A 22,888-nucleotide genomic window follows, 5' to 3' on the forward strand; every position below is an offset into this window, starting at 1 on the left:
AGGCTTTTCATCAGCAGTAACTAAACACAACTCCAGTCAGCTGAAAGCAAAAATTAAATGGTAAAATAAAACAGATACCTCAAAGTACAAACTGCGACGCAGGAGAGAAACTAAACTTCAAACCACAGATATTCAGTTAGAAGCTACAAAAGCACAGAAAGCTGAAGACATGTCTCAACACTTGGTGAAGTGTAGGCGCCGTGTGCTGGGGCTGAGTCCTTGTTGCAGTGGCACGCAAACTAATGAACAAAAAACCAACCGATTAGCGGCTAAATTCCACCAGGCGCGGCCGCATCGTGTTACAGCTGCGCCATTTCAGCCAGAGCTGATTGCCGCCATTCTACACAATGCTTGTGATTCCACCTGTGCAGACTCACGATCATCAAGGTAAAATGATTGTTTTAGGGTCTAGTGGCTTTGGAGAGAGTGATATTTGGCTCATATAACGGTGGTTTCAAACTGGAAAAGGCTGTCTGATGGCAAGGTTTAGAATATTTCCACTACTTTACCTTGCTGTCAGATGGACTTTTCTGATGTGAAACTGAAGTCACATCATTCTCTCCAAAGCAACCAGACTGTTATGATAAAATCAGCAATTTTACCTCAAAGAACACGAGAACTGCTGCTCTACTGCTGCCTTGATCTGTCAGTTTGTGGGTTATTAAGGGACTTTGGTGTCTTTGGTGTTCTGCAAAGCAAAATGACTGTTTTTGCCAAAGGAGTCTGGTTGTTTTGGAGACAGCAATATTTGCCAGTTCCCAAAATGAAAGGACCATCTGACCGTAAAGTAAAGCAGTGTTCTAAATATAGCATACTATTTTTTCTGTGGCTAAAATAATTTTCGCTCCACAGCAGTACATTACTTAGGTTCCTCCACCGGTCCTCCTGCTGCTTCCTCAAACTGGGGGCGTGCTCACCGCCATCTATTGCAGGTAATACACTGGCTATGGATAAGTACCTCACTTCAAAAAAATCCAAACTATCCCTTTAAGAGATTTTCACCAGTTTGTCTCCACAAAGTCAGAAAGAAAGTTCTCAGATGGAGACATGTTATAGTTAGGACTTGGCAATGACTTGTACTGTCCTCACAAGTCCTGACAATGTATGCGTACGTGAGTTGGCAGCACCTGCACGTCACCAGCTCGGCACAGCTTGGCACAGTCTTGAAACCTGCATTAAAACACAACTAAAAATACTTCCTGCCTGCTTCAGCCATCAGAGACGGCAACTGGGGAATTCAGTCTGCAATGAGCCTATAATAATCTCTGCTATTTTCTTTCACACTGCACCTTAAACCGCCCACACACTGTCCTCAGTCAGCACCCATCTATTCTTCCAGTCTGCTAATACGGGAAAGCGGCAACAAAAACGTCAATTTAGCAAAGAGGGGAGGAGAAACTCTGGATGTGTCCTCTGGAGTGGCTGGAAATTTACGTGCCATTGATTTCCTCTCAGCCCGTCTCCTCCGCTCGCCGCTGTCTGCTGCTTAAAAGACAGCAACAAAAAAACTCCACGCAGCGGGAGCTCATCGAACCCATCAGCAAGCGGCAGAGAGAGGCCGGAGGCTGAGAGACACCTGAGCGAAAGACGCAGCCCCGCTCCAGACGCCGACCGGAGGATCCACAATACAATACAGCAGTCAGTCTGACGGAGGACACAGCGGGCCAGCAGGGGAGCAAAACACACAAAAACATGAGGAGGAGGACGCGGTTTAACTGAGACATATGGGCTCAATAATGGCCTTGAATTAAACATAAATATAAATATTTATGCTGCTCATGTCAGGCTACAGCTACATGAAAAATTTATTTTCCTGGGACATTCTGTTTATTCACTTAATAATGTTTTCTGTGAAATAAGTAAAGTATCCCAGAAGGGCCATTAAGCCTGAAGTCCTTCACGGCCTGTTGGACTGTGGTCCAGGTTGTAATTTACCCGTATTTATCATGCCAGAGCCAGGGGAAATATTTCTTTCTCACTGGATTAAAATTGTGAAAAGGTATATTGCACAGGTTTGTTAAATACATTGTAAAACCAAATACTAAATTTAATAAATCGTGATAAGTCGTGAAAACTTTAAATTTGTTTAGAAGTTCTACTGAGTCAAAAATGCAGAGTGCCATTAGTATTTTCTTTCTTTTGTGGTTATTAAACTCTATTAGAATGAATTTGAGTGAGCATGAAATATTGGGTTTTAATATTTATAATATATAATATATATATATATATTTAAAATGATTAAATACTGTTAATGCAATGAGAGGTAAAAAATATTGAAATATATGAAAATATTTTAGTCGCCTTAGTCATTAATTTTATTTAATTGCAATCAAAGAGTACATGTATTTAAGCCCGAACTTATGAGTCTATGAACTCAAAAATATTGTGTTAACTGATTTTTGAGTACTCATAACTTATTCAGGTTCACAGTTTATTTGTTTCTAATTCTGGCATTCTAAGGTCTGTTATTTCAGTATAACAGATCATTACTACTACTATTTTGTGTGTTTTTTCCAATTACGCATGTAATATGTAGGATAACGTACAGTGAACAGGTCATTACTGTGACCATTCATTATCCATATATAATGATCTGCTCACAGTACATTATCTCTTATGACAACTGTTTAACTGCACGTCTACATCCTTACTCAGCGCATGTTAAACTGCAGGTAACCATAGTAATAATACTCCTATATTTTACACAAACCCACCTGTTAACCCTCACTGGAGGAACTAATTAATGAGAAGATAAAGAGTGAAAGGTGAAAATTACTCTCCTTTTCTCAGAACACACTCTGTCAAGCATTATTTGTATTATTGAATGAGAAAAAAAACAACTACGACTGAGAGAAATAAATATTAGTTTCATTATTTTTATCCAGCTAGATCTAAACAACAGAGAGAAAGTACTTCTAGTAGATTCTACTCCAGAAAGAGAATAGTTCTGACATGAAACTGCTCACAAAAAGGTCTGTAGATTATCTTGACTAACTGGGTCATGATTTTTGGGAAGAGACACTGGTTTTTAATTGTCAAATTAATTTTTTTGCCACTTGCCAAGTGCCATTTAGTCCTGTTATACTGGAGAGAAGGCAGACATCTCCATATCTCTACATCTCTAAAACTGTGCAACTCACTCCAAATCTATCCAGACTGATAAATACCACTACAGTCCAGGGGGAAAATATGTATGTTTTTATTTTGAGGTGCAATGTCTCTTTAAAAAGAACTGGCATTTCCTGGCAGATATTTGATGATGGGTTAAGGCCAGCGTGTTGAAACTGTGGAAAACTTTCAATACCTCAGTGCAGTTCTGGACTCCCAGGTGAGTTTCTCTCAAAACAAAAGTTATATAAAGATGCTTACAGCAACTTTATATCTGTTATTTTATTGAGTATATATATTTGGTGTCTTCCTGTGAGTCAGCAGATTTTAGAAGTATTGTACAAAACTATTGCTGAGTGTTTTAATTTCTCACCTTCCTGGCTTGTATCATCACCTAAACTGCAGATTTAAGGACAAACTTTTCTAGGATTGTGTCAATGGCAAGCAAAATAGTTGGCAAACACCAAAAACCATTGACTCAACTTTTCACAGAGAGGACAAAGAAGAACGCGAGAAGCTTCCTGGCAAAATGATTCCATTTCTTTTTTCAGCCAGTTTGAGCTGTTAAGCTCCGGGAGACACTACAGAGTCCTTCTGGCAACTTAAGTCCTTCAATCCAACTGCCATCAATATTCTAAACTCTACAAAGCGTCTGATGAGGTTTAAGCCACAGACATAAATGTTTTTTTAATGCATAATGTGACTTTGTCCAAGTGTTTGTTGTCCTACTGTTTCTTGTATTTGGTGAACCAAAGACAAATTTTCACCCCAGCGGACGATAAAGTGCCTCAACAAATATTAAACGTATTAGCATGAAATTTGGTGCAGACATTGTGATGTCCTTCACAGGATGAACTGTAATAACTTCCTGAAACTTTTCAAAGAGCATCAGAATCAGAAAAAGAATATCCTTCTCCACGTGTTGGCCTCTCGTCCACAAACAGATTGAAGATTTGAAGATTTTTGAAAACGCCTTCTAGAAGATTTTACCAGAAAGGCGAGTCAAGTAATTAAATAAATAATAAGCTCATATTGTTACTTCACTTCCACCAAAGGAAAATGCATTGACTAAACATGCTTAAAATGTTCTTCGATGGTAAATGAGGAGGTGGTCATTGGCATGCTTGTTTGGGTGATATAGGCAATAACATTTTTGCATTCTCATGTGAGCCGAGATATTTTGTGAAGTGCAGGTTGTATGGACTGAAATTTTTAAATGGGATCTCATGGGATAGTGTATAACTTAGCATTTCACACTGTTTACTGAGGTGCATTTTATAAATTTTGGATGCAGTAACAATAGTTTTAGGAAAACATTGTGGTTTGGATCAAAATAAACACATTAGCTGCACAAGTAAAATTAGAAATGTGACATAAGTACATCGCATACAGGACTCTTCCACCCCAGTCTCCTCCATAAGCAGCCTTTGTCACTCTTTACACTGTGTCACCTGACCTTTTTTTCTCTATGACATTCATACATAAAATGGCATGCCATCTCTGCATCAGTCAGTTGAGACTAAATGGTGTAAATTACATGTGAAAAGCAAAAAAAGCATTAAGATAACAGACAGTGGCATGTTATTCACAAGTCATTTGGGAAGACCAGGCTTATTTTTCTTTTAAAGTGAGTAAGAAAATATCCGTTTCAAAAAAATCTGTATACATATAGTCAAGAAGTTAGTCTTTTTGTATTAGCATTTGATCTGTGGACTATTTTTACATCTATGAAGGGTTAAATAACAGTGAATGTCCATCACAAGTTCCCAGAGCTCAAGGTGACGTCTTTAAATTGCTTATGTTGTCCAACAAACAGTCAAAAAACCCAAAATATGGAAGTTAAAATACAAAGAACGATGACATATTTTTCTGTCAACATGCATGCATTGACTTACTGTTTCAGAAAAAGGTCCAGTGTGTGAGAGTTATGGAGATTTATTGGCAGAATATGACATGAATGGAATATAACTGTTTTCATTAGTGTACAATCATCTAAAAATAAGAATCATTGTGTTTCCGTTACCTAAGAATGAGCTGTTTTATCTACACAGGGTGCGAGCGCTCTTTCATAGAGTCTGCCATGTCGCTCTGCCATGTTTCTACAGGAGCCCAGTGAGAGTTTCACAGCCACCATATGTATGTTCTCCAACACCAGGGGTCTGCAACCTGCAGCTCTGGAGCTGAATGTGGCTCTTTTACTGCTCTCCAGTGGCTTTGACAAAAAATTAAATGCAAACAGTTGTTTTTATTCACTTTTAAATATTCACGTGTCATTGTTGTGGGTCTAAAATGATTCTGGCGTTCTCCAAATGTAAAAATGCATGGCTTATACACCAAATGAGAAAAATGTTTAAATATTTCACCAGTTAAAGCGTGTATCATGTATGCCTCTGTCTATGACTAAGTGCCTTTTCCTCTAAATTTCACCGGTGGTTAGATTTAAACCTCCTTAAACTAGCTATGGATGCCAAATCCAAACAAAGAAATCTCAGAGGAATAAAGTTGCAGCCAAAAATGGCTCTTTTGATTGTAAAGGTTGCTGACTCCTACATGTTTGGAAGGGGAGGGTCAGACAAGGTGTTTGCAATCTGCAAACTCGCTGTATTAACTAAAAACCAACATGACATTTGTTCCTTGAGGAAAGATTTAAAAGGATACTTCATGGCCTATCAGTAGGTCTGTATACTGTACATCAAACCATAAAACTGATATTTCATTGGCAAATGAAGAAAAATCCGTAAAATATGACATGCTTCACCAAAAAACACAAAAAACTAAGTTAACAAAGCAAGAAACTTTCCAAAGATCATTTTGTTGTTGAAGGAGCTGACCTCTCTTACTAGTTACTCATCTGTGTATGAAAGTTTTAGTGCGTTGTGTTGGTCGTCATGCAGTTCAGGACAAGAATAAAATGCTGAGGGAGGTGTGGAGTGATTTTTTGGCATGAAAAATTAATAGATGTTAAAAATTCAGCGGCTGGCAGCTTAAATACTGGTATTATTATTATTACTGGCATTCAAAAACTCATGTGATTAAGCCGCCACTTGGCAGACACACACGTACACAATACAATAATGGCTGTCAATGCACAAACACACACACCCACAGTGAGTGTGCATGTGCATGCAGATACACAAGTGTTGTTGGTTTTTTTTTTGTACGAACAAAATCCACACACCCACTCATGAAAAGATTAAATGTTCAAACTGAGAAATGTACGAGCACAACACTAGTAGATATCGTTTGTTCTTTTTTTATTTATTTATTTATTTATTTATTTATTTTTACATTCAATAGATTCTTCCACTCAGGCTGAGGACTAATTAATTCAACAGGAAATCAAGTGGAAAATCACCGTTAATGGACTTCAGGCCATATTGATATAACTCCCCGATATGTGACGGGTGTAAATGGCCGTGAAAAATATTCCAGCAGGCCTGATTCCTCGCAGAGCAACAACCCAGAAATCCAACAACAGGTTCAGGATCTAAAAACTCTCATTCCCAGAGGCAGATACATCCAAAAACAGCTGTTTTATCAGACTAATTAGACACTAAAAATGCTCGAGATCGATGTGGGGTGTGAGAGAAAGCAGTGACATTAAATTTCTCTGACACCACTACAGTCTTTCTTCTGTATATTTCTGAAGCCAAAAAACTGAGGAGCATTTATCCCCTCTCCAAGAAAAAATCGTAACCACTATCCAGTCATCATTATACTTGTCCCTAATTCAATTTTACATGCTAACAGATTTAAATTCACCCGCATGACCTCTGAATCATGACAGTATTGACTTTTAAAGGATTTCAATAATGAATTTCAAGCTATTAGACTAGACAGGTAGAAATTACAATTATGCTCCACTTTCTCTAGTAAACTCCAATCCATTATCTCAGCTCAAGTATAAAATAGCACACTATCAATTATTAATCAATAAACTGTGAGCTTATTAGCCAAAAATGGCACCTGCTGTTGTGTCGCAGCAAGATAAACTGGCACCGCCAGCTTTGTGAAACTGAACTTAGTGCTTAGTGCTGCACAGCAACATGCTTGAAATGTTTAGCAGGCAAGTTATAGACCGAGTTCACAGGTAAACTGGTATTTTTCAAACAGAAACAATCTCCGGCCAGACAAGTGTTGCAAAATGTAACAGTTTTTGACCACTTTATAATCAATATAAATGGTCAAAATATCTCCAAAACCACAATAAGCCTAAAGAATCCTGCTGTGTGCTGTCAATCCTATTTCCTCATTCTACTCGGAGTAGAGCCGCTGCTCCTTTGCGTAGAAAGGAGCCGGTTAAGGTGGTTCAGGCATCTCGTAAGGATGCCACCTGGTCGCCTCCCTAGGGAGGTGTTCTAGGCAGGTCCAGCTGGGAGTCCAGGGAGCAGACCGAGGACCAGGTGGAGGGATTATATCTCTGCCCTGGCCTGGGAACACCTCGGGATCCCCCAGTCAGAGCTGGTTAATGTAGCCAGGGAAAGGGAAGTCTGGGGTCCCCTGCTGGATCTGTTACCTCTGCGACCTGATTTCGGATAAGCGGTTGAAGATTGGATGGGTGGATGAATCCTGCTGTGATTTAGTATGAAACACTTTTGACATTTGGATGCAAGAATTGCATTTTTTGGCAACTGAATGGTGAGCACCTCTATTCGGGAAGCTCCTCAGTGACAACCTTATTGTCAGTATACCTTCTTAGGTACACAGATATTTTCCACAGCAATCTTCATACAGATGAACATCTTTGCTCCATTCAGAAAAATATCTCTGTCCATCATAACACAACAGAAAACACATATCTCATGAAAATTCACTCACGCTGGGCGTGCACATGTCGACGTAAACAAGAAGCAGATTGTAAACAATGAGCCAGAGAAACATGACTGCTGTTCACAGTATCCTCCTTAAAACATTTTCAGCAGCATGTGTTTTTGTCTTTCTTCTCCATCATTGTGCTTTAAAGGTTGAGTAGTACTGAATTCTGGAGTTGGACTGTTAAACTGTTCACAGTTTCTGTGTTCATGAATTTTTGGCCTGAAACACAGCTCAGTGACATGCCGGAGCCATGCCCCCCCCAACACTAAATAAGCCCCATAAACCAATACACAACCAACACCGCGTTCAGTCAGTTATGAACATACTTTCAGTGACTCTCTCAGTCCAAATCATCCCAGCAGTTCACCTCAGCTCACTTCAGTTCCAACAACCAGACACAGAAGAAAAAAATACCATCCTGTCACCGTCCTCTGGCTCTGGAGGCTCAAACATATCTGGACTTGTCCAATAAAGCTGCAAGATGGAGCGTCCGTGTTTTAGGTTGTTTTCAGGTTGTAGTGGTAGATATTCCCCCAGCATTTCAAAGCAGAGAAAACAGCTAATTTTTTCAGGCTTTTGAGATCTTTTCAGTTGGGCTATTCTTTAAACTGCACTTAAATTATTATCTGCTTTTCAGCAGAACCACCTTTTCTCTTTACTGAACCAATGCACAGCACGTTTGTACCCAGCTGTGCTGCTAAACCTCAACAGAGAGACAACGCTAACTAATGCTAACTCATGCAGAATTAAAACACTAACAGCAGGCTAAACAGAGCCGTCACACTATGATATGTCAAAATGAACCATTACTTACAACAACATCCTCGAAACAGTACTAGTAGTCACACAACACTTCCCCTTTCTGTCCATGTAGTCTGTGGATTTAACTCAGCATTCTCTCAGTTCTGGCCAACTTTTTGGGTGGATTTTTGTCTTAAAAATAAGGTCTCTTTTGCACCTGTCTGAGATCAATTCTGATCACTTTCTGCATGGATTTACAACAGAAGATTTCCTGATCTGGAGAAGATATCCAGATAATTATGGCATGTTAGTACGATGTGTCAGTGGTTTCATAAACAGCCACTGAGACTCAGCTGAGCACAGCAGCTGGAAGCTGAACCAAACTGCAGGAAACATAATGACATAATAACATGATGATTCATCACCTATTCAGACTACATTTAAGCCAATCTAGGCACTGTACATATAACATGAAGCTAAACTGTGAAACTCTGTGACCCATTTCTTGCCTTAGATTCATTCAAAAGTGAACACTTATTGGTAATTTTAACTTGGTTGATCATTTAAATGATTTCCACAACCACTGACATGTTTTCTAGGGTGACAGAGTAAAGCCAAAGTGTTGTGTTTGTCCAGCCGGGTGAAGGTGACCCAGACCCAACAGACGCTAATCCCCAATCAGTCTCACCAGAAAACAATCAGAAAGACAGAAATTAGGTTTTACAAGCCTGGAATCTCACAATAACAATGTGAGATCTCAGGCAACTGTTTTCAGCAGTAAAATGGATGAGATTAGACACAAAATCACATCTTCATTTCCAGCTACCTCTGTAGAATCAGCTGTACAACATTCTCAGTTAACTTCATGTCCTACAAATTTTAGGAAGATTTCTCTTGAGACATTGTCTGATCGCCAGCTTGCCTCCTGGACCCCCTACTAGCTAAACCTTTTAAGGATCTCTGGCTGAATATTGTAAATGTATCATCTCTGACTGGCACTGTTCCTACCAGCTTGAATATTACTGTGGTTAAACCTTTACTTAAGGAGCTGCACCTCGATCCAGGTTTATTAAATAACTACAGAACCAATCTTTGACCATCCCTTTTCAAAGGTGCTAGAAACATTTGTGTCTGAACAACCTTCACCACATTTCATTAATAATAATAATTTCAGACTTTTTCAGTCAGCTTTCAGGGCTGTCATTCCACTGAAACCACTCTTACCAAACTTATAAATTACATTTTGATCAGTATAGACTCAAATTCCACCTCTGTGCTTCTGTTACTGGACCGTAGTACAGCATTTAATACAATAAATTATGGCATACTCCTTGATCGACTTGAAAGCCAATTTGGCATCTCCCTTCTGGCTCTTGCTTGCTTGAAATCCTACTTATCCAAAAGTTCAGGGACCCAAAAGAATTTCCTACAATAATAATACATCATAATTACAGAAGTGAAATATGGAGTACCTCAGGGCTCTTTCCTTAGCCCCTTCTCTTTTCTCTATCACCACTTGGCCAAGTTATATATAGTTATGGTATAAATTTCTATGCAGACGATACACAGCTGTATGTTCCTATAAAGGCAGGCAAAAAGCAGTAAAAGCAGTCAGTGCCCCTTATACATTTTCACCTCCATACACACCTGTCTTCTAACCACTCACAACTGAGGAATCCAAAAAGCGCGACCGTACCTCATCCACGTTTTCAAAGGCGTTGATGATGTCATAGGGCAGGCAGGACAGGAGGTCGATGACGAACCAGGTCTTCAGGTAGTTCATGCGGATGAGCTTGGGGTCGGAGATGACCTCTCCGCCGGGCCCCACGAAGGTGGTGTGGAAGTTGAGCACGATGTCCACCAGGAAGATGACGTCCACCACACTGTCCAGCACCAGCCACACGATGTTGTTCTGCTTGGTCTTGAAGGAGACGTTGTAGGGCACCATGATGGCCGTGTAGAAGGTGAGGATGAGGATGACCCAGTCCCACGTGGTCTTGAAGGTGCAGTAGTGGAGGATGATGTGGGGAGGCGTCTTGGGGGCCTCCTGCTTGTACTGCGGGAGGATGTCGGAGTTCAGCTGCAAGACCTGGAGATGACAGAAACAAGACAAATAATCTTAATTGAGTCCCCTTTTACCAAGCAGTGTGCTTTAATTAATGCACTCCTTCTTTTCCCATGACTTTTGTCATTTTTAGGTGGGAGCAGGTGACCTTTAGGCAGAGACAGCAGGTCAAGAATATATGCCACAAAGAAATGGTGACCATCATCTGAATGTGATCATCTGAATTTTAGTTGCAATTGTGTCAAATTGTGCAAGTCATAAATGCTGTAATAAATATTGTGTTTTCTTTAGGCGCTTTTTCAAATTTTGAAAGTATATGATGACCATTCCCATGATGCTCTATCATGTCTTATAACTTGTCAGAGCATCTTTTGAGTTGATGCCATTTGTTTACACAGATATAGTGCAAAATTGACCTATATTTGACCACTTGAGAATTAATAAAAAGGTCAACAATTACCCCCAAATACCACATAAAGACATCATGACTTTGAGGAACACCAAAGTAAAATGCATGCTGTGATTTCAGATCAAAACATTTCGTTGTGATATTGTAATGACAGTAGACTGTTCAACACTGTTGAAATTGAAATAGATGGTTCATTAAGTGAAGTTTGTTTGTAGTTCCTTGCACTAAAAAAGGGCAAAATTTGGAGGTGTGGTTATTTATAGATTACTATGCAATGGTTTTACTGGTCCGACTGAACAAATGTACCTAATAAACTGGCCACTGAGTGAATATTACTTCTAATTTGTAACATTATAACAAGTGCCCTGTACATGTCACATATTTTTTCTACTTTTACTTTCATTTTATTCTGTTTCTTTTCTTGTGTAGCTATTTATTTTTATATTTTATATTTCCATCCCATTACTGCATCTTACATTTTTTTAAATGTCATACATTTCACACATTCAAAGATGTTCAAAAAGAAATCAGACTTATATATTTTTAAACACAATCTCTAACTAATTCACACATCTTCTAGACTCAACAAATTAAAACTTTTTCTATTTGATCTCATTTCATCCGTCATGATTTCTGGCCCAGTTTTTCACACTTTTAACTGAAAGATGAGGAACCTGATTCATTAATTAATTCACATGCGATTTAATGTTGTGTACTAAGTAAGGTTTGTTTTATTCTGTCAATTATATCTTTCATAGTCAGTTGTATTTGCAACAGAAGCCTGAGGAAGCAGGTTTGGTTCTTTTTCACCATGTAAATGCACTGTAACTGTTTTGAAAAGGCAGCGGAGCACAGACTTGGAAGAGAAAGTGAAGGAAATGAATTTGTGAAATAGATGAAAGAGATTATGAAGGAAAAATAAGCCAAAAAAACATTACTTTTATTTTTTATTCTAGTCATAATGACCCCCTGTTGCTAGGTGTGTGTGTGTAAAGAGAAAGGGAAAATGGTGCAAGAAAGTAAATCAAAATTTGTGATGTTTTTCCTCTGCAGTTTTCATCTGTATTCATCTCTTTTGCTGCTCTGTAAAGCTCTGTGTGACAAACACACATAATGAATAAATTTGGCTTGAAATGAGACAGAGACAGAAGAGGACAGAAAATGAGGAAAACGAAAATCAGATGAGAGGAAGAGAAGGAGAGTTAACCACAAAGAGACGGTGGAGGGGGGGGGGGGGGGGGCTGCCATTATGAAGTATTTTGCAGCGTGTTGATGATCACCCCTGCTGAGCTCGGCCTCCTCTGCAAACACTCACGACTACATTAAATCCAACACACAGCAGTCTGATTTCCTCTGCAGGCCACACACTGATCACACAGCAGACATTCAACTCTTTTTAAACTCTATATTATTCTGTTTGTATCCAGCTGCTACACAGACTCTAATAAACTGTACAGCTACAAATATATAATACATGATTATACGTCTTGAACAATAACACCCACGTTTCACTAAAATCTAAAATCTGTACTAACAACAGTACAACTGTACTTTAGTTAAAACTTTTACAACTAATTCTTGTAGCAATATTGCTGACTAACAATTAATACAAATACACATTATGATAATAATAATAATATTGATGATTATAATATCTATAAATCTATAAATGTTGAATGTCACCCCTACTACTGATGCAGTTATTGTCACATGCACTGGCATTTTTAACCCCAATTCCAAAAGAGTTGGGATGCTCAAACTGATAAACTTTATTGTTGTTTGTTTGAATTTGATGCAACATGTTTCAAAAAAGTTGGGACAGGGGCCAAAAAAAGACTGTGAAAAATGTGCAAAACTGTGCAAAATGCTCAAAAAACACCTGTTTGGAACATTCAACAGGTAAACAGGTGAATTGGTAACAGGTGACAGGATCATGATTGGGTATTAAACTGCAAATAGTCCAACTGTTAAGAACGTTTGTCAACATTGCAGGAATTTATAGATTTATAGATTTCACCAACAAAACTCCATAATATCATTAAAAGATTCAGAGAATCCAGAGAAATCTCTGCATGTAAAGAGCAAGACTGAAAACCAACATTGAACGTCTGTGACCTTTGACCCCTCAGGCAGCACTGCATCAAAAACTGCATTAAAAACCCACATCATTGTATAAAGGAAAAGGATACAGAAACAGTTTGGAAAACAATTGACAGTAAACACAGTTTGTCTCTGCATCCACAAATGCAAGTTAAGACTCTACCATGCAAAGAGAAAGACATTTATCAACAACATCCAGAAACACTGCAGACGTCTCTGGACCAGAGCTCATCTGAGATGGACTGACACAAAGTGGAAAAGTGTGCTGTGGTCTGACAAGTCCACATTTCAGATTGTTTTCACAAATCATGGATGTAGTGTCCTCCAGGCTAAAGAGGAAAAGGACCATCCAGATTGTTACCAGTGCTAACTTCAAAAGACAACAGCTGTGATGGTATGGAGGTGAAGGCCCCACTACCGCTAAAAGGTACAACAGGATTTGGAGCAACACATGCTGCCATTCCTGCTTATTTCAGCGAGACAATGCAAAGACACATTGTCCATGTGTTCAATATGAAGCACAAAATACAACAACAGAGACCCCAGACTGTTGAGCAGCTGAAGTCATATATCAAGCAAGAATTTCACTTTTAAAACTTCAATAATTAGTGTCCTCAGTTTCCAAACAGTAACTGAGTGTTGTTAAAAGAAAAGATGATGTATCACAGTCGTGAACTTGCTCCTGTTCTTTTCTGAAACCTGTTGCAGGCATCAAATGCAGAATGAGTGTATAAATTAATCAGATTGAACATTAAATATCTTGTCTTTGTACTGTATTCAGTTGAATATTGGTTGAAAAGTTTTCATTGCATTCTGTTTTTATTTACATTTTAAACAACATCCCATTATGTTTGGATGAAGCAACAGAATTAAGGCTGCACGCCTTAATTCTGTTGCTTCTTCAGTAACTCTTACACCTCCTCTACTACTGCAATTAGCTACAATGGGGATTGTGTTAATAGTAATTATATTATCAATACTACAATGCAGTTACTACAAATGATAACATTATCAATATCTTCATCACACTCTGAGGAGTTAGCTTCTGTTAGCCTCAATTAGCCCCGCTTGTCCTCTCAGTGAGACTCTGTCTGATGTTAAGTAACAAGGCGGAGCAGCAGAGCTGAGGATCAACAGCAGGCTTCATCACGCCGGAGCTGCATCTCATCTAATCCTCATCATCAGAGCTGCCAATCAAACAGGCCCTGGTCAAGAGCGGCGCCACCGCTCAAAAACAAGACTGCCAATTAGGAGCCCGGTGGCATTGTGGGAGAAAAAAGAAAAAAAAAAAAAAAAAACAGGAAAAAAAACTCTGCTTATGTGACACTCGAGAGCGTCCTCGAAAGAAGACGCCAGCTGTGCTTTTCAGGCTGCAGAGCAGATGGATCACCTGCGATATCTATTGAGCGCGCTCAGGACATTATGTAACCCTCTCCCATCCAACGCCAGGCTGGGAAAATAGGAACGATAGCGTATTATTAGCTTGTAACTGATTATGCCTTTTTACCCCTTTGTACCTCCCTGCCAATATTAGATCTTTCTTGCCTTCACATTCTTCCTTCTGCATCTCTTTTTCTCACATCCCTCTGTCCTTCTCAACTTGCTGCTCTCCTCCCTTCACAGCTCCTTTCCTCTTTTCCTTCCTTCCACTCCTCCCCACCATGATGATTCATGATCTTTATTTCCTTTCTTCCTACACAACTTTCCCTCCTTTATAAGGAGCCAACAGAAAAGTTGTGTTCCAGTAAGAAAAGTTAATTCAAAATAACCTCGACAATCCAACCTCAGAACATACCGGAGCTTATTCAACAGTGTGTTACGATACTGTTAACTGTATAAAAAATAGACAATATAAAAGTGTCTTTAGATCTGTTTAGTACAGAAGCAGCTGTAATGCCAGCTGTGATCTCAAGATCACAAGTTAATTATTTTCTTATTGAGAGATAACGCAGCAACAGCAAATTTGTAGTTCATTAACAGCAAAAGGCAAATATAATGCTGCCCAAAGTACGTTTATAAATGCAAAGTCAGTGAACAAAAGCAGAAGTATTTATATTACATACAATCCATTATACTATGGTCGGGGTCAGCGGTCTGCAACCTACAGCTGCTGAGCCACACGTGGCTGTTTGTTCTTCTCCAGTAGCTCTTTTGTTTATTATAATGAAATAAGTAAGTGTTATAGTATTTTATGACGTGGCTTTTTTGAGATGCTTGATCCTGATTGGTCAATTACAGCATGCTAAGGTCTGTTATTTCTGTATAACAGACTGTTGTTATGGTTCTGATCATAAACTCAGGAGGAGCAACAAAATGATTTTTAAATCCATCCATAAAATAATTTTAAAAGTAATATTTTGTGTCAAATTTGTCGATTTTTGGGGTAAGTAACCACGTAATAAGTAGGATAATGTACAGTCAGCGAGTTATTACAAAATAAACCCCTTCAGGATGATTCAAGACCTCTGTGCTTCATGTCAGCATACTGCATCACTCACTTTCACAATAATGACCTGCTCACTGTACAGTATGCCATACTTCATTTTCATTTATCCTTGCTATAGGCCTAAAGTGATTCTTACACTCTTCAGTTGTATAAACGTGTCATATCCTACGTCTATGCCTAAGTGTCTTTTCATCTAAAAGGCTGCTCTTAAGTCTTCCCCAGCTAGCTATGGATGCCAAATCTGGAAAAAGAAAAGTCTCAGACGGAAATGGAGAATTTAAGAGTTGCAGCTCCAGGAAGGCTTTTTCTTTTTGTTTTTTCGGCCAAAAATGGCTCTTTTGAGAATAAAGGCTAGATGCCTGGTCTGACTGAATCCCTTCCCAAAGGACAGCGCCATCTTGCTTGTAGTCTTGTAGACAATGCAGATGCGACTGATGCTGTGGTTAGCTTCATAGCTAGCCCAGCTTTGCAGTGCAGCAATCTGTCTGTCAAAAAAAAAATTTCAGACACTTTAATCTCCTTCATTAAAGCTGCTTCCACTGGTGCAGCACGGTAGACAGAGCTGCCGGTGGACAGAAATAATATTACTGGGGATATATGCTGGATGAAATTATGTGTGTAGTGCTGAAACAGAGAAATTAGAGGATGACGAACACAAACTTAATTAAAACTCAAATCCAAATGGTTGGTAACATAGTAAATGAGTGTTATCTACAAGTTGATTAGGTAGCAGCCACTGCAGCCTGTTGAATCGATCCACTGGACCAGTTCCAAATCTTTCTGGGCCTATTAGTCATTTAGACTCCAAAATATGAAAAACGGTTTGAAAATACTGAAACTATTCTTTAAAAAAATTGGAAAATTGAAGCTGAATGGGAATGGGTCAAGCCTCCATTTTCCATAATGCGATCACATCTTTCATGCAACATCCCACACACACACTACTTTCAAAACCCTCCTGTCCTTCATCTCCTTCCTCCCATACATAATTCCTTGTTTCCTCCTACTTCCTTACTTAATTCATTACTTTCTCCCTTCCTCTCTTATTCAGCTACCTCTCCTTTCACCTCTCATTTCACTGCTCTTTACATCTTTCGTCCTTCTCCATTCCATCATCGCTTCCCTCCCTTCTTTCACTTTCTCTCCTCTCTTTCATCCCCTCTGCCCTCATCGCCTTTAAACCGCCCGGGAAGTAACACTTTTGCCAAAACCCACAGCTCTTCTCGCCTCATGTGCTAAGCAGGGATGAAACTCAAACAAATTCTGATTAGAGGCGATACACCTCACTCAAACCTTCATGAATAAAACAAGTGGGTGAGCTCCGGCAATAGAAGACGTGAGCCATCTTCTCCCCACCCCGAAATCCATTTTCTAAATTTCTAGCAGCAGTCACAATCATTCAGAGTGCCCACAGCACCCAGCTTCTGTCTCTCCACCCAACATGAAATATTAATGACACCCGCAGTCCACAGGAGCACCGCGTTCCCGGGCAGAGAAAGCACCGCTCGCTGTGTCAGACAACTGCAGCTCCAGGGAAGTTGGCATGTGAGCGGAAGAGGAGGAGGGCGGGGAGGGACGGATGCATTGAGGGCGTGATTGTGGTGTGACAAAGTACAGTGCGCTTGCATGTCTGTGTCCGTCTATTAATGCATGTGTCAGTGGGAGAATGTCTTAACTTAGCGTCGCTAAAATGTTTCAATGTGGCGTTTAATGTTTTATATGAAGATTTATTTGTGCAGAAATAATCTTAAGAGCAGAGAGTTGCTACGGTGGCATATTTGTGGAGTGTGTGTTCTGAGACGTGTTGATGGAGGGACCTGCAGTGGCGCTAACTAAGTCACAAGTTAACTGTTGTGGTTAGACGTGCTCTGATTGATCAGCCACTAATCATTACCTGCCAATATTTGATTGGTGGGCTCTATAAAGGCTGATCAGGGAGGTTGGGTATCATTTAAAATGTTTCGATACCCACAGTAGAGCTTCAGATCTGCGCCTGGACCCAACGGGACTCGACGGGTTCAGGGAGGGTTGGGCCTTATTTCTCACATATTTCAGGGGCTCACACTGTGTTATCATTATTTTTTATTAGTCAGGGTTGAAACCCACTGAAACGTCACCAGAGTAGTTTCTGGTGGTATTACTAATTATTGAGGCAGAAAAACACCATCTCAACATTAATCAACGTAATAATGAACAGAATATAAACTGTGCAGCAGCTTGACCTTCGCTGCAGCTGCGATGCCAAGTTTACTGCCTGTGATCTGTCACTGTCTGACTGAACAGCCTCGTAAAAGACATATTTTACGATTCTTCACAGTATAAACAAAATTTGTTCAAATAAGTCATTTGGTGATTTTGAAGTTATTCTATGAACCTGAGACAGATCACATATTATATATTATATTATATTATATATACTGTTCCTGTTGAGAGGCTGCAGGAGCATCTCACACGGTGCAGAAATAGAGCGGTGCGCTGTTTGAAATAGTCGGCTTAATAAAGTCAGTGATCACTCAAAGCTAAAATGCAAAAATCTGTTGAACAGCTGTTGAAGGTAAATCCAACATATGCTGCATCTCTGTCAAATCTACTGTTTTTTCACACTTTGGGCTTCTCAAAAATATGTTGTTAGCTGACGTTGGATTGCTAGTAGCTTAGCTCATGTTATACTTCATACCTTGTTGGCTGATGTTGGCTTATCTTAGCACTTTTTGTAAACTTTGTGTCCTCTTCACTTACAGTATTTTGATTTGCTCATAGCTGTGGTCCATTAAGCAGATGCTGGCAAACCAGTGAGCCAAGAAATAAATTATACGAAAATGCAAAATCTGATCTAATGACAGAATGATGCAGACCAAGAGAAGTGGTTGGAAGCTCTTCACAAAACAAGCAAGTGGACTTTAAGTTAAATATGTCTTCTCAAATTAATAAGATTAGGAATGTACTTTAATAAAAACAAATAGTTTGTTTGTTGTCAGTTTAACTTGGGGGAATAGCATGAAGCAGAGATACTTGGTTACTGTGGTTTACTGCAGTTCATTATATCCTGAAAACTGCTTTAGAGCAACACTTAAAAGGAGTCTGTGTAATTTTGTGTGTGCACGTGCTCACCTCCGCCAGTCTAGACTGTTTATGGCTGACTTCATGTTTGCCGATGGGCGCCAGCTGCTGCAGCGTGTTGCGGTTGTTGGTGAGCGCCCGTGTCAGTCGCGCAAACTTGGTCCATCCTGCAGGAACGACACATTAAACACAGATTACATCACATTCATCACAACTGTCTGCTGGCACTCCATGACACACACAAACAAAATCGGGCTGCAGTCAGCGCTCAGCCACCAGTGTTCGTACAGTTCTCCAGTTCATGACTCCAGGGACACACTGGAGCTACAAAATAATCCCAAAGCTTTCACTACGTCTTGCCACTGTGGGACTGGCAGGAGTAGTGTTTTTTCCAGTTGGTAGTCCATATTTACAATAAACCCGGCTCAATGTGAATGCAGCACAAGCCTGCAGAAAGTGTCCTTGAACACAACTGGATCTCCAGCAGCTGCAGGGTTTCTGCTCCGCAGCAGTCTGCCGTTCTCTGACCTCCACGTGGAAGCCGAGCTGAAGGAGAGTTTCTCCTCCCGGGGATCAATACCACAGGAACCGCTGATAATTTAACATATGTTTGTCCTGTGAATATGAAAGCTGAGGGGAGAACCTCTGTCTCTGATTAATTTTAAAGTTTCAACAACTTTTCCAACCCTGTCCCGGCGAGGTTAGTGTTTTTACCTCTGGTAGACTAATTTTATCTACAGTGTTTGAGTCAGGAGTGTCTGGGAGTCGGTCAGCTGGGGCCCATTAGGACTTTTCACTCCATCTGAGGCAGACAATATATAACACTATGAAAACACACACATGTAAACACGTGAGCGCTGCAACGAAGTATTTAAATGATATGATTAGATATTAGACACATTTAATTAGTATTTTATTTGGAACTAAAAATAGCTGCAAAGCTCATTCATATGTTGTAAACCAGACAAATTAGGCCCCATTTACTATGAGCTAAAATACTGGGAGACTTTACCATTACCACCTTTTACCATTTCGTAGTTTTCCACTTTTAGTAACAACAACAAGCAAAGTTAATTAAAGAAGATAATTAAAACCATGCCTAGGCGATAAAACAATGTCAGTATGTCTCTTCATCAGAAGCAATTAGAAAATTCTTCAGAAGAACTAACTCCACTAACTAAAATGCAGCAAACTGCATTTTGGTAGTCTTGGTTCTCCCTCATGTGTCTAGTCCAGTGTTGCCCAACCCTGGTCCTCAGGGTCCACTGTCCTGCATGTTTTAGATGTTTCTCTGCTCCAACACACCTGATTCAAGTGTGTTGGAGCAGGGAAACATCTAAAACATGCAGCACAGGGGTCCCTGAGGACCAGGGTTGGGCACCACTGGTCTAGTCTTTACTTCCTGTCTTTGTTTTCCCGTTCTTTCTGATTGTCGTGTGTTTCACCTGTTTGTCCACCTGTGTCTCATTAGTTCAGTCTATTTAGTAACTGTGTTTCTCTGTGTCTTTGTGAATTTGTTCTTGTCTTTGTGTTGAGGTCCTGAGCCCTGCCGGTGTTTTTTTCGTGTTTTTGGATTTTTTCAACCGTGTATGGGAATCGTGTCATGTCAATCTAGTAAGCCTGAGTTTTGTTTCTTTTTGTTTGTATTAAATCGCTTTTCAACTCTGCCTCCTCCGTTCCAGTCTGCATTTGTGGGTCCACTCTTTGTTTTACTGGTTTACTCAGCACGCATAACAATATCTGACAAGTTCAGACTTTTGGATTTCGGCCAACGTGTTCCACCTCTTTCCCTATACACACAGACCGTTTGCCTGCATGCAACCAAAGCCCGCTCGAACGTGATTGGTCAACACGACTTCGACTGCAAACGGAGATCAGCACACTTCTGATACCAAAATCTTGGCCCTTGCCTACAAACTCTGCATTAATATGTAGATTTCTCTTTATAGAGATTAATATTACTCTGATCAACATCGTATATGATCTTATTATTTTCCATCTCAGTGATGATTAATACACTCTGAGCATTTTATTATACGGTTTTGAAAAGTGTTCTATATATGAAGCTAATTATAAATGGAAATGCATACATCATTATGAAAAATGGTCATATTGTTCGAGCCAGCCTTGTGTTTCCTCTTCTCATCCATTCCTGTTAGTGACCAGAATCTTGGTTCCAGCTTTTATTATCAGAATAAAATCATTACTGCTTACTCCTCATGTTCCCCTCTGCCACAAGTTTTCACAGAAATTTGACCAAGATTTAGTTTTGGTTGCAGTGTCTTTGATTTTGGGCTTCCTGCTGCTGCTGGTAAAAGCTTATATAACATTCTTACTTTTGCTGCTAAAGGAAAAAAAAAAGTATTATTACAGTGGATTAGTGATGAGGGCCCTTCTGTTGAGGGTCGGTGTAAAGTTATATTTGAGCTGGTCCCTTTGAAATATCTTACAAGTATTCTACAGACCAAAGCAGATCAGTACAAACTCTGGCAGCCCGATCTAATTTATCCTGGATTTTTTTTCCATTATTTTACAAGGAGGCTTCAGAACCTGAACTCTCTCTATATGTATCTGTTAGTTTATGTTTCTATTGCTTGTATGTTTCTTTGTTTATCATTGTTCTCCTCAGTGTCTGTTTCCAGTGGAAGTCTCTCTGAATTATTGAATTAAATAATTGCTGCATCTATTCATTCATACTGTTCATTTCAGCCAACCTGTCCTCTTATTGATAATACTCTTAATTCTAACACCCTCCATTTTATTGTTTGTTTACGCTGTTTTAACTGTTGTATATTCTGTATACATATTTTCACACATTTCTTATTTTTTCTGTACATTGGGCCTCAAACAAGGCATCATTTATGAACAGATTTTCTGTGATTTTTGTTGGCATCCATTATTAGGGCCCGAGCACCGAAGGCGGTGCGAGGCCCTATTGAAACTGAAGGAATTATTCTTCTTCTTATTATTTATCTTTTTCCCCTAAGATCGCATTTTTGAGGGCCTAAACAGGCTCAAAAAGTCCCAGATTTTTGCACACTCATCAGGTCTTGCGAAAAATTCGATATTTTATGGTCGTTACAAAGGGGCGTGGCAAAATGGCTCAATGGCGCCCCCTAACAGTTTTCAAAATTGAAGCCCCCTGCTTTAACTTTGACCTAGGCGTACGAAATTTGGTACACATATGTATCATGCCGGGACAGACAAAAAAGCCTCTTGGAGCAACCCCCTAAACCCAACAGGAAGTCGGCCATTTTGAATTGTATTTTCAAAATAAGGTCATTTTTGGCCATTTTCACACGTCATACTTTAACGAACTCCTCCTACAGATTTCATCGAAATGACTTCAAAATCGGTTTGTGTGAGCTCCACAACTGTGTGATCAAAAGTTATTAAAAGATCTTCGTATCGTTGAAGGGCGCGGTCGCTGCGGAAGGGCGAATTTTGATATCTCGCAACACCCACATCAAAAACCACGAAATTGCTATAACTTTAGCATAAATGGTTCGATCTGCACCAAACTTGCTGTGATGGATAATAGTCCCGCCCTGAACACATCTATGTCACAATATTCTGTAATTGTCATAGCGCCCCCTGGTGGCGACAGGAAATGACATGTTTTACTCTTTGAGGTCCTGCTCCAAGCACGTTGACCATATGCAACTCAAATCTGGTCAAACCGTCTTTAACATGTTGATAATCGTGTATTATGAAAATCGTGCCATGATGTCACACTGTCTTTCCGTGACGGAGCGGCGAAGTTGATGTTTCGCCAAAAATGAAAAATTAGCATTAACTTCACTATACTTAGTCGAATCTGCCTGAAACTTGACATGTGCGTTAACGGTCCAGGCCTGAACATGTGATATGAGTTTCGTTAATGGGCGTGGCCAAATAGTTTGGCCACGCCCCTTAAACATCAGCCCCTGCGGCATGTTTCACCGACATGCACGAAACTTGGTACACATATGTATCACACCCAGACGCACAAAAAAGCCTCTTGGACCCATTGCCCAAACCCAACAGGAAGTCAGCCATTTTGAATTTTGCGTCCATTTTTGGCGTTTCTCACGTGTCGTATTTTAACGAACTCCTACTACAGGATTGATCAGAACGGGTTCAAAATCACTGTGTACCATCTAGA

The 22,888-nt window shown here is 39.7% G+C and overlaps 1 protein-coding gene across 1 annotated transcript in view; it reads right to left on the minus strand.

Annotated features, from left to right (window-relative positions):
• kcnh5b (potassium voltage-gated channel, subfamily H (eag-related), member 5b) overlaps positions 1-22,888 on the minus strand; it is a 203,968-nt gene that overhangs the window by 140,818 nt on the left and 40,262 nt on the right. The window contains exons 5-6 of the mRNA XM_084742502.1: positions 18,796-18,911; positions 10,361-10,753 (exon numbers count right to left, since the gene is read on the minus strand). Coding sequence (XP_084598628.1) covers positions 10,361-10,753; positions 18,796-18,911 — 509 coding nt within the window. The remainder of the gene's footprint in view (positions 1-10,360; positions 10,754-18,795; positions 18,912-22,888) is intronic.

This window comes from Lutjanus erythropterus, chromosome 18 (assembly GCF_056507025.1).
Source record: "Lutjanus erythropterus isolate fLutEry1 chromosome 18, fLutEry1.hap2, whole genome shotgun sequence".
Classification (NCBI taxonomy): domain Eukaryota; kingdom Metazoa; phylum Chordata; class Actinopteri; order Lutjaniformes; family Lutjanidae; genus Lutjanus; species Lutjanus erythropterus.